This window comes from Acanthochromis polyacanthus, chromosome 6, assembly GCF_021347895.1.
Source record: "Acanthochromis polyacanthus isolate Apoly-LR-REF ecotype Palm Island chromosome 6, KAUST_Apoly_ChrSc, whole genome shotgun sequence".
NCBI classification, from domain to species: domain Eukaryota; kingdom Metazoa; phylum Chordata; class Actinopteri; family Pomacentridae; genus Acanthochromis; species Acanthochromis polyacanthus.
In genome coordinates this window covers 25,310,574-25,323,100 of record NC_067118.1, presented here as the reverse complement: position 1 = coordinate 25,323,100, position 12,527 = coordinate 25,310,574, and the positions used below count along the sequence as shown (strand labels likewise).

Sequence of the window (12,527 nt, the reverse complement as noted above, 5' to 3'; positions counted from 1 at the left end):
GACTGGAACGCTCCAAAAAGTGGACCGGACTGGAGTTGAGGAAAACTTGGACCGGATCGCTCCAAAAAGTGGACCGGACTGGAGTTGAGAAAAACGTGGACCGGAATGCTCCAAAAAGTGGACCGGACTGGAGTTGAGCAAAACATGGACCAGATTGCTCCAAAAAGTGGACTGGCTCAGACCAAAAAGTGGACTGGAGCAGAGGAAAAATTGGACTGGATAAGACAAGAGACCAGACAGAAGAGAGCAGAGACCAGAACTGTGCTGTGTGGGGAAAGTGCCTCATTTAAGACACTGCAGGGTACAATTCAGTCCTTGGAGCAGGACAAAGCTAATCTTGCAAATACAACCAAATTTCTCTTTTGAAGTTGGCAACATTGGGAAAGAAAACTAAATATTGAGAAAGTGGACTGGAGTTGAGGAAAACATGGACCAGATTTGAGGAAAACGTGGACCGGATCGCTCCAAAAAGTGGACTGGAGTGGAGTTGAGGAAAATGTGGACCGGATCACTCCAAAAAGTGGACCGGAGTGGAGTTGATGAAAATGTGGACTGGAACACTCCAAAAAGTGGACCGGAACACTCCAAAAAGTGGACCGGAGTGGAGTTGAGGAAAATGTGGACCAGATCGCTCCAAAAAGTGGACCGGAATGGAGTTGAGGAAAACGTGGCCTGGATCGCTCCAAAAAGTGGACCGGAGTGGAGTTGAAGAAAACCTGGACCGGATCGCTCCAAAAAGTGGACTGGCTCAGACCAAAAAGTGGACTGGAGCAGAAGAAGAATTGGACTGGAGTAACCAAGAGACCAGACAGAAGAGTGAAGCAGACTGAGGGAAGCAAAGCTGTCGGGCCATTTCATATAAAACTCAACCAAATCTGACAAAAAGTTTCCACCTGATCCCTTCAGAATCACATGATTTTTTTTTTGTACAATCAGGTTAGTTATTAAATGTACATTGAAGACCTATGCTAAAGTTATTGCACAAAAACATTAGCTGATTCTTAGGTCAGTCAAGAGACACTGATTGATTATTTATGGAATGACCAAGGTATAATCAGCAGAGTAACAGAACCTACACTAAGAACATAGGGGTCTAAGCAGCAGCCCCTGAGGTACTTCTTGTTGCCAGCAGTGGGACAATAATAGCTTTAGGCCTGCACTTTTGTTTGTAGCATTCTTTTATTACATGCACCCGTAGAGCTGGTCATAGCATCAACAGTTATATAAAGACACCATAGAAGCTTTCAACAGCCTCAAACAGTCAACAATCATTTATAAAGGCACAAACAGCAAGTTGAAAGATACTGCACTGAACAACCGACCCAATACATGAAAAATACAACTTATTACAAATACAGCTGCACTTACTACTGCAACTACAACACAAAAATATTACTATTTGACATCTATGTTGTACTTCTCATTTCAGAGAGTAAAATACTGCACTACTGGCTCCAATAAGGCAATTCACTCATCAAACATTAGAACATAAACACCTGTGTTCATGCAGACGGACTTATGCAACTCAGCCTGAGTGGAAAAAAACCTGAGTAAAGCAACACTGTAATGAAATAAAAAAAAAAGGACAGAATCAATGCAGAAAAATGCTTAAATGGACCAGAAATAAAACAAGAAAGGTTTAAGAAAGAAAGAAAGGTACCTATTGTATATTTTAAAAGACAGAACCGATCATTACTGCAGTGAGCAGATTTACATTTTCTGTCAACTTCAAACCTTGTTTAGGCACTTGCGGTAAATTAGCTGTAACAATGACAACTTAGCAGGGGCCTTTCCTCTCTGATTGCCAGAGCCGGATTGCAGCACATTTTGTATTAATCAGGATTGAGTGGCACCAACTGTTTGTAAATCCATTACTAAGTCCATCATTAGTGATCTATTTAACCTTTAATCATTTTAACTGTATAATTAAAGCTGCATAATGTGCAAATAAATAGAAAACACCTGTAGTGTCAGACAACCAAAAGCAATCAACTATGTGAACAGTAAATCGCAATATGCACCCGTGTGACAGTTTCAAAGTTGGAGAGATGCATTAAACTCATTTGTATATGTGGATATTACATAATTTTATTTATGTAATTCAAAGCAGGATTCATGTAGTTCACAGTGGGAAATATCTGATTACACTAACCAAACAATTCAAATTTTTGTAACTTGAGGGGTTAATTTACAAGAAGCTTAATAAAAATAAAATAGATATTTTTATTTCTATATATTCCTAAATAATACATTCTTCAGTAATGTTGTGGACAAGCCTTAACCATATCCCTTTGTATCTTTTCTATTCTGACCAGGTCATATTTTTTAGCAAACTAACATTTGCTATTGACTTTGATAACTTTGCAACTATTAGTTAAACCTATTAGTAACAGGGGGTAAATATTAAGTTACAACTAATCTCCGTTTAAAGACTAGTTCATGTAGCACAGTTGTTTTTAAATGAGTGTAAAATCGATCTACACTGTAAATCTTTTGCTCATAAACTGGCCAATGTTGAACTTTCAAACCGCTGGTGCAGCCGGCTCATAAAACTAATGCATGATCAAAACAGACAGACTCAGATAAGTGAAAAACTATAAACTCTATGTATCATAAATAACTACATGCTCGTGGGATACACATTCATACATTCCCACCTGTACTACTTTTTTTTTTTCAAATAAACTGTAACTTATGTTTATATTTACTTTAGCTTTTTTGCATATTTTTCTGGCTCTGCTACAATTAAACTGCAAAAATGGCAAATAGGAATAACACTGTGATGGTAACAAGCATTAGAAAAGAGTGGCAGTACTGCTAGCCAACACCCGGATGTTTTCTTAACACGTTTTTTTTCCCCCTCACACCACAGTCAATTCAGAAAACGCTGTAAAAACAGTATGTGACAATCAGTGGAGCAGTTTTCTCATGCCTTTGTTTTGTAGAATTCTACCCATAACATCAATATGATGACAATAAGAGCTTTTCTCACATGTTGATGGTCAGTGGTCCAGCATGCTACGAATTTAACACTGATGTTCTTCTCCTTGAAACTCAAATCTGTGGCATCACTCTGGTAGATCCTTTTGCTAACAGAGATCCCAGCTACTGAATATGGCACCAGCGAGGTATTAGCTTGCAGCCTGTGATATGTTTGGAGGAACAGCACACACACACACACACAGAAGAAATACACACTGTTCACAACTGCAAAATCAAACTCCAGAAGACATACTGCTGAACAGAGAATAGTACAGCCTCAGTTAGCATAGTATCATATGGGATTGAGTACTTTCAGTGGCCTGTTTAAGTGTGGAGCTCAGAGGGCTCAGACACTGTTCGGGTTGTAACACAGCATGTTCAGTTGCAGATTTTCATCCCAGTGCCTGAGGATGATGAAGAGCTGATTGGCGGCGGCCTTGATGGAGGCTAAATCTCGGCCTTCTGGGATGTCCTGCGCACTCAGCCACATGCTGGCTTTAGCGGCCACCAGTTCCCACTCGATGAAATAGCTGGCAGAGCTGTGCTCCAGCCAGGCGAGGGCCACTGCTGTGGCCCAAACCATGCTTTCTGGATCCAGCATCCTCCTTAGCATACCGCCAGGCGACACTGTTTCCGAGCCTCCTGACCCAGAGCTACGCGAACTGTCCGTCTGGGAGTGTGGGGAGAGCGGGGGCTCAGCAGCGGTGGATGGACTGGCCGACATCGAGGAACCAGCATCTGTCCAGGCGCTCCTGGACAGATGAGAAGGGCTCTGGATGCCTGCAGTGGGCTCTGCAGGTTGTTGAAATGCTTCTGACTCAAACGGTGACCTGCAGACGCCGTCGGTACTCTCTGTGCGGCGGCTGCTGGAGTGAGACAGGTGGCCCAGGCTGGTGCGGTGGCTGGTGAAGGGGGACGTCCACTTTAGCTTGTCCATGGGGACGCTGATGGCATCGCAGAGGGCTGCATCCAGGGGAAATGCACCACTAGCTAACTGCAACAACACCTACACAGAAGGAAATAGTTACAGTTGGACATTTAAGTTTTTCTTTTATGTTTTACAGCCTTCAATAAGCAGTGTAGTGGAACTTGTAGAGGAGGAGGGGTGCAGTCAGAGTTCATTGAAAATCAATTTGCAGGTTGTGGATTTTTTTGTATTTTGCATGAAAAGGAAAGTGGGGGAGGCACCTGAGTAACTGCTTTAAATGTATTCTGTTCTTCTGTACTGATTATCTTTTTTTTTTTTTTTTTCAAAAAAAAGGTCATCATGTCCTGCTATAATCAACGGCTTGTCGTGATTTGGCTTTGAAAAGGATTCCGTGTTGTTATAGGAAATGAACACTTTTTCTGGAGCAACTATTCTATGCATCTTTTTATTCTGCAGCTATTCATTTCTGACAGATATTTCATTCCACTGACTTCAGAAAGTGATGAATAATACATTGTCAAGGTGGTCTGTGCTGCATAATGAAAGCTTCCTTCAGCATCTTGGCTCCTGTAGTGGTGAGTTGTGGTCTTATAACTTAAAGGACTGATGCTGCTTTAGGCCCGATTAATCTATTGCTGAAAAAGTATTTTGCAAGTCAGAAAGGAGGTGGATTTGTGGTTTGCTTTTATATTAGTTTTAGGTGAAAAACATGAAATTGGAGCATGGTTTATACAACTACTTTAACAGTCTATTTTAGGATACCGTTAGCAAACTTAATATGTTCTCAAACACTCTTTATCTAGTAATTATTTTTTAATTTGAGCATGACTAATAAAAACAGATGCTTCTTTTGGTCATCTTTGTATTACTTCTATTGCTATCCAGTTTTTTTTGAGAGACTGAATAAATTTACAAAGATGGAGGTCTGCTGAGGCCTCAACACAAATGAGGCTGCGTATTGTTCACATACTCTCCAACAGCGACACATTTGTCTCTCCGGGCAAATCTACGCTCACTTCAAATTAGTGTCCATCAAAAAAGCATGCAGTTTGACAGAACATTCACTTGTATGGATGTGCTCCCCACCAGAGGAATGTAGTCTTTGTTCTCGTTGTCACTCTCTCCAATTGAATCTCCCGACTTGCTGTGAGATCGACACATGAATCCTTTGGCAGCTCGAGTCAGGAGACGAGTCCTGCTGAGGGCCAACCTTACAGAGGAGAGAGAGGGATGCAGGTGTGAAACACAGTGAGCAATATGTGTGGCACAAATCACTTTTAGACGTAACAGGCGGCTCCTATCAGGATAGACGGACAACAGTTTCTTTTTAATGTTCTGCTACATGCGATTGGATATTTAAGGCATGCTAACAGCGTGGCTCTGGGGATGGAAAGGTCATCAGTCTCGCCCTTTGTCCGGACTGAAATATCTCAGACGAGTATTGAATGGACTGACATGAAAGTGCACAGACTATGAATGTCTGCAGGATAACATGCACGGGGCCCTAAAAATAAACCCTGAAGCCTCCAAATGACTGGGTGTTCTGTGAAATGCTTCAACAAATATTTGATGGATTTGGTGCAGAAACTAACCCCAATCAGACACTTAAACCTGGACAAAAATATCAATATCATTCACAATATTACTTCTCTCAATAGTTTGTGCAGTATCAGTTTCAGCAGAATATTTCTTTAACTTCATGTGCAATGTTTCATTACCATGTGCAATATTATTTAACAGCAGCAGTGTCATTAGCTGCATTACTTTTTACTTCTAGTCCTATATTGGTTTGCTTTTCTATCAGGAACTGTATTTTCTCATGCTGTCATATTTTCTTCAGGCTTAAGATTCAGTCTTACTTTAGCTAATCTTGTCTTGTACTACAGTTGCTCATATTCCTGAAGTACACACGTGGACAAAATTGTTGGTACCCCTCAGTTAAAGAAGGAAAAACCCACAATTCTCACTGAAATCACTTGAAACTCACAAAAGTAACAATAAATAAAAATTTATTGAAAATTAAAAATCAAAAACAGCCATTACTTTTGAATTGTTGATTAACATAATTATTTAAAAAAACAAACTAATGAAACAGGCCTGGACAAAAATGATGGTACCTCTATAAAAGATAGAAAACTATTTGACCAGAGTGACATGATTAACTCAGGTGTGTCATTTAATTGACATCACAGGTGTTTCCAAACTCATAATCAGTCAGTCTGCCTATTTAAAGGGAGACAAGTAGTCACCCTGCTGTTTGGTGAAAAGGTGTGTACCACACTGAACATGGACAACAGAAAGCGAAGGAGAGAATTGTCCCAGGACATCCGAAAAAAAATTATAGACAAACATCTTAAAGGTAAAGGCTATAAGACCATCTCTAAACAGCTTGAAGTTCCTGTGACAACAGTGGCTCATATTATTCAGAAGTTCAAGACCCACGGGACAGTAGCCAACCTCCCTGGACGTGGCCGCAAGAGGAAAATTGATGACAAATTGAAGAGACGGATCGTTGGAATTGTATCCAAAGAGCCCAGAGCAACCTCCAAAGAAATTAAAGGTGAACTCCAAGGCCAAGGTACATCAGTGTCAGATCGCACCATTCGTCGTTGTTTGAGCCAAAGTGGACTTCATGGGAGACGACCAAGGAGGACACCACTGCTGAAAAAAACTCATAAAAAAGCCAGACTGGAATTTGCAAAAATGCATGTTGACAAGCCACAAAGCTTCTGGGAGAATGTCCTTTGGACAGATGAGACCAAACTGGAGCTTTTTGGTAAGGCACATCAACTCTATGTTCATAGACTCAAAAACCAAGCATACGAAGAAAAGAACACTGTCCCTACGGTGAAACATGGAGGAGGCTCAGTAATGTTTTGGGGCTGCTTTGCTGCATCTGGCACAGGGTGTCTTGAAAGTGTGCAAGGTACGATGAAATCTGAAGACTATCAAGGCATTCTGGAGAGAAATGTGCTGCCTAGTGTCAGAAAGCTTGGTCTCAGTCGCAGGTCATGGGTCTTCCAACAGGACAACGATCCAAAAACACCCAAGAATGGCTGAGAGAAAAGCGTTGGACTATTCTAAAGTGGCCTTCTATGAGCCCAGATCTGAATCCCATTGAACATATGTGGAAGGAGCTGAAACATGCCATTTGGAGAAGACACCCATCAAGCCTGAGACAACTGGAGCTGTTTGCTCATGAGGAGTGGGCCAAAATACCTGTTGACAGCTGCAGAACGCTCATTGACAAATACAGAAATCGTTTAATTGCAGTGATTGCCTCAAAAGGTTGTGCAACAAAATATGAAGTTATGGGTACCATCATTTTTGTCCAGCCCTATTTCATTAGTTTGTTTTTTTTAAATAATTATGTTAATCAACAATTCAAAAGTGATGGCTGATTTTGATTATTTAATTTTCAATAAATTTTTATTTATTGTTACTTTTGTGAGTTTCAAGTGATTTCAGTGAGAATTGTGGGTTTTTCCTTCTTTCACTGAGGGGTACCAACAATTTTGTCCACGTGTGTAACTTTGATTATTCTCTGCCTTTTCATCTAACACCATCATCAGGCCAAAATATCCAGTTTGTTCAGGCATTCAGTATCTGACAAACAAATGACATCTCCATTGACCTCAGCTGTACTTTGTGTTTAGTGTGAATTACAACTTCTTCACACAACTCTAACTTTCTGATTTTGCAGTCTTCCCAGCTGTGCAGAGGTGACCAGAATTCTCTCTCTCATTCTTTACTCATCTAGTTGTCACTTTTCACAAGAGAATGCAACACTTTAACAGTCTTCCAGGACAGACCATTTAACCATTTTTAGCCACTCACTACTTTGCTATCTTCATTCAAACAACTTTTCATCCCACCAGACACCAAACCAACTAGCTATTTTTTATCTTCAGCGTGCTGCTAGCCGGACTGTTGGTCTTGATTTTTAAGAGGAGATCAAATTGTAATGAACCATTATATGTACACAGAGAATGATTAACCATTATATGTTCCAGCATTATTCTGATACACTAACCTTAAGACTGCACATTCTAAAAGTCAAAATAAGCTGACAGAAATGGATGAAGATGTTCAAAATGTTCTCCTCCCTGTGAGGCAGCAGAATAATAATGCCACTCAGCTACCAATCACCCACCTGGCAGAAAAAAGGCTTTCCACTGATTTCTGTGACTGGTCAGAAGTCACAGAAGGACTCCTTTGGTAGACTTGGAGACAGAGAAGCAGAGTTAGACACTTCGCTGAATAGCTCTCAACACGAGTGTCACATAATAAAAACACACAGCCACTGAGATGCAACAATGACAGGAGAGGATATGCGGTATATGATAGCAGCTGTCTCGCCTGTGCAGTTGAAGCCCTTCTTGTTTGCTTATGTGCCTTCAGTCTGTGCTCATTGTTTTGTTTAGTTTTTTTAAAAAAAGGTCCAGACAGCTTTTGTCAATACAAGCCACAAAATCGTGTTGGCGTCTGTCATCACTTTTAGGGAGAGAGACTAAAACGTCGATAATCTCATGTTTCACATTTGGAAAAAAGCCGCTCTGTTGCCCAGAAAACACACCGCCTGGCAGTTTATGTCAAAGGTCTTTGCGAAGGAAAATTGAGGAGACAGTAAATTTCGACAACCGGCCAATGTGTCAAACTTACCCTCTGTAAAGCTGCACCTCTCCCAGCCAGAGGAGGAGGGTGTGCTGCATGGAGAGGCAGCCTCTTCTGCACCTGAGACAATGATGAAACAGATTTAAAACGAATTGTCAGCTCTGCTTTATTTCAAGTTTTCAAATCTAAGAAGAAACTCTTCTGTTAAAAAAAAGACAGCATTGTCTAATAATACTGATGCAACTCATCTGCATCTTTGCCCGCTGTGCACCTTCTGGTCTGAGCTCCTGCTGTTGCTATGCCACCACTGAAAACCAGATCTATCCCTTTTCGTTAAAGTTGGAGCATTTTTAAGACAGCACACAGGTTTCTAACAGAGCTGATGATGTAAAACTGCAAATTTTACATTTCAAATAAAGGCTGGTTTGAGATCACATATCACCTTTTCCCCAGTGAATGGCATTCCTTTGTCTGAACACTCACTACTTCTTATTCAACCCAAGACTTTTATCTACCTTCCTCTACAGCCCTTCTCTAAGTTATTAACCACGCCCGACAAGTACGTCGGCGGGGTTATTGCATTCGGTGCGGTATCTGGCTGGCTAAGTATGTATGTATGTATGTATGTATGTGGCTATGTCCAGTCCGATATCTCTGTAACCGCTGAAGTCAGGATAATCAAACTTGGCACTGAAGATCAGTCTAAAGTCCCCTGCTCAGTTGTGGAGTTACAGGTCAGCAGATCAAGTAGGGAGGGAGATACGTACGATGATCAAAATTGATACATATTGCATCAGTTGTATAGGGAGGACAGGGTTTTCGCCAGCAGAGGGCGTGGTTCTGCCCTCTACTGACGGCTCATCTAGTTTCTCCTGCATTCCTTGTTGGTTAATGATCTAGGATTTAAAGCTCCCCTCAGGGACTGAAATGTGAGCTCAGAATTTTAAAAAAAAGCAGCCTACTGTTGGGCAGCAGGACATCTTCCGTTTCCTCCGACATACCACCAGACTGAGAGCGACCCAGTCCGATGGAGTAGCCTTTGGTCTTCCTGCTCCCAGATCGAGACCTGGAGTGCGAGCCTTTCTTCAGACCTTCACCTGGAAGCAAAATTCAATCATAATCTGTTTTTAAGCTGTTTCTGGCCTGCGCTGCACAATTTAAAAGTGTTTCAAGATTAAAACAATTTTGCATTTGGAGTTTAGCCAGAACTGAAATAGATTTTAGTCTCATTAAGTGATATTTTCTTCAGACTTTCCCAGAGTTGCTGCCGCTCATCAATCAAAGTTTTTGTTAAATCAGACCAGATTATTGATTTGTCCATTTATCCCATTGTAAGTTTTGAGAATCCACTAATGGCTCCTTCAAAAATACCTTAATTCACGTAGGAAACAACTGAAAAAACATCTAATTTAAATTAGATTTTAAAAACACAAAAAGAGAAAAGCACAAAAGTTTTATATCTTCGGAGCTCAAGCCAGAGATTATTTGCCATTTTTTCTTGATTGATACTTGGGCAGTTTCTAAGCATATTTCTTTTCAATATGGGCTCATTTTCACTGCAGTGTAATGCTCTGCAAAAGCACAACCATGAATAGAATTAAAGAGCACTCAGAAATGTTGAGTGCAGTAGTAATGCTATAAACTATCAAAACAATCTCAATTTTTTTTCATTATTTTATAAAAACTGAAAAAAACTGGAATCAACATATACAACATTGTTCCAGGTGTCAGGTTCACAGGTGTTACCAACACTGGAAACATACATGCATACAATAGTTATTTTACTATTTGCATTTTTAATTTCCCTCCTATCTGTTCTTTGTGAACACAGACTGCAGTTCAGCCGAACACAGAATTTTTTTGTATTTTGTACAGAATCCAAAGTTGAAAATCCAAAGATTCTTTCTGTTTTTAGTTTCTGGCTCTCATAAATTGGGTAGTTAGTGATTTGTAAAAATTAGTTGATAATTAAAACTGATCACTTTCTGAAAGAATAATCATTAACTGTAGTTGTTTAGGCTTTTAAAGAAATAAATACTGAGCTTCAGTTTGTGCTGGTACATTCCTTTACTTTGGGGAGAGTTGCGTTTTTTGTTTCCTTGCTTCCTGTCTTTGTGCTAAGCTAAGCTAATCCACACTTCCTGTTTAATGACACATGACAGTGGCACTGACTTTCTCATTTAATTGTTGCAGGCCAACTTTCCTGAATATCAAACTACAACAACAAGTCTGTCTAGTCTGTGTTTAATGGCAGGGATCAACTCAAATCTAAAATGACTTCTCATTTAAGCCATATCACTTACCAGGGCTTATATATTCAATATGTGTCTGCAAATACTCATTAGTGTCCAGGTCGATGGGGACAAACGCTGTATATTTGCTCAGTATATTGCAGGCCTTGCTGGTGTGAATAGCGTATAACTGGTACTTCCTGCCAGACCCTGTGAATCGCAAAATGCACAAAATTGTTATCACAGGATATCATCATTGTACACCATATTATACTATATGTAATGAATACCATGATTCCAAACAACTACAATTCACTCATGAATCGTGAATATTGTATCATGAAATGTCCATATGTGTTTTCTTGTCATGAAAAAATTGACATGGCTCTCATTTCTGTTAGCTTAGCTTAGCATAAAGACTGGAAATTGGGGGCAACAGGTAACTTGGCTTCATTCAAAGTTAACAAAATCCACCTAACAGCACTTCTAAAGTTCTTAACACGTGTCTTGTTTGTGTAAACCAGATGATTTTGATTTTTTTCCAGTCTTTTTGCCAAGCTAAGCTAGGCGACTGCTAGGTGTAACCTTGCATTTAACAGACGGATAGGATAGTAGTATTGATCCTTTTAAATAACATTAATGAGCCAGAATATCAAATTATTTAAAGTCTAAAATTTCAGTCACAAATATGAGACGGCTTCATATCAAATTACTGTTCATATGTCTTTGTAATTTCCTTAAAATGTACTCAGCGTCAACTTATTTCCTCATTCAGCTCACCGTGCTCAATCTCACACTCCTTATCCACCATGTGCTCAAAGTCCTGTATGATGGAGCGTCCGGCCAGGTGGTGGAAGGTCTCGTTCCACAGCTCCTCGTGAACCTTTTCCTCGCGTTCCCGGCCGTTCAGGAAGGGCTTGATATCAAAGACCACCTCCCACTTCATCAGTTTTCCACACAGCAGTCCAGACACCACAGCCTTGCAGTCACCTTTGTGCTGGTTGGCAGCACCCAGATCTGAAGTCAGGATCTCCTGTGGGGTTTCTGCTTGACATAACTGGTGTCCATAACCATCTGAAATATCACAGGAGCAAAATTTGATACCTGAGGGACTGCTTTAATCAATCAGACTCTGTATTGCATTCTTATTTTCCTCGGGCTAGGTTTATATTAAATGAATTCATCTCCTGCTTTCATCTCTCTCCATTTATCCTGCTTGAATTGTACTTTAATTACTGGTTTCTAAAACGCTACTTCTTTTGCTTCTAATTTATTTCTAAGACAATTTTCTGTTTTGTCCCCAGAAATAGAAACACATTTCCTGTGCTCAATCGTCTGTCGAGACTAAAATGTCAGATGTATTTCAATCAGTAACAGTCACAGCAGCCTTAGTAAATCTGTTTGTGGTTTTGGCTCATTATAGCCTATTAGTTATGAATCGATACATACAGCCAACATACAGTTAGCTTAGCATAAAGATAAGCAATCTCTGTGACATCTGACTAAACAGATTTCAAGCACAAAATAATTTGGGACATAATGCCCTAACATGCTATTTTTACACTTCAAGGGATACAATGTTTAAATAAGCAAGTTATACAGGGTTTTTAAAGAGGTCTTCAGCTAACCAGCGACCAGCTACAGCTTCATATCTACGTTAGAGTGAAACTTCTCATTTAACTCATATATGAACAAGAAATTTTTCAAAGATGCCAAAATACACTGCCTTTAACATGTATGTACCTCCCTTGGAAGTTTTTCTTTTTGTTTGC

At 40.1% G+C, this 12,527-nt stretch overlaps 1 protein-coding gene across 1 annotated transcript in view; it reads right to left on the bottom strand.

Moving 5' to 3' along the window:
• Nucleotides 1-1,160: 1,160 nt before the first annotated feature.
• Nucleotides 1,161-12,527, bottom strand: part of vwa5b1 (von Willebrand factor A domain containing 5B1) — a 36,312-nt gene continuing 24,945 nt past the window's right edge. Inside the window, 7 exon segments of the mRNA XM_022195185.2 lie at nucleotides 1,161-3,988; nucleotides 4,997-5,120; nucleotides 8,064-8,133; nucleotides 8,573-8,644; nucleotides 9,487-9,621; nucleotides 10,828-10,965; nucleotides 11,536-11,829. Coding sequence (XP_022050877.2) covers nucleotides 3,329-3,988; nucleotides 4,997-5,120; nucleotides 8,064-8,133; nucleotides 8,573-8,644; nucleotides 9,487-9,621; nucleotides 10,828-10,965; nucleotides 11,536-11,829 — 1,493 coding nt within the window. The 3' untranslated portion in view covers nucleotides 1,161-3,328.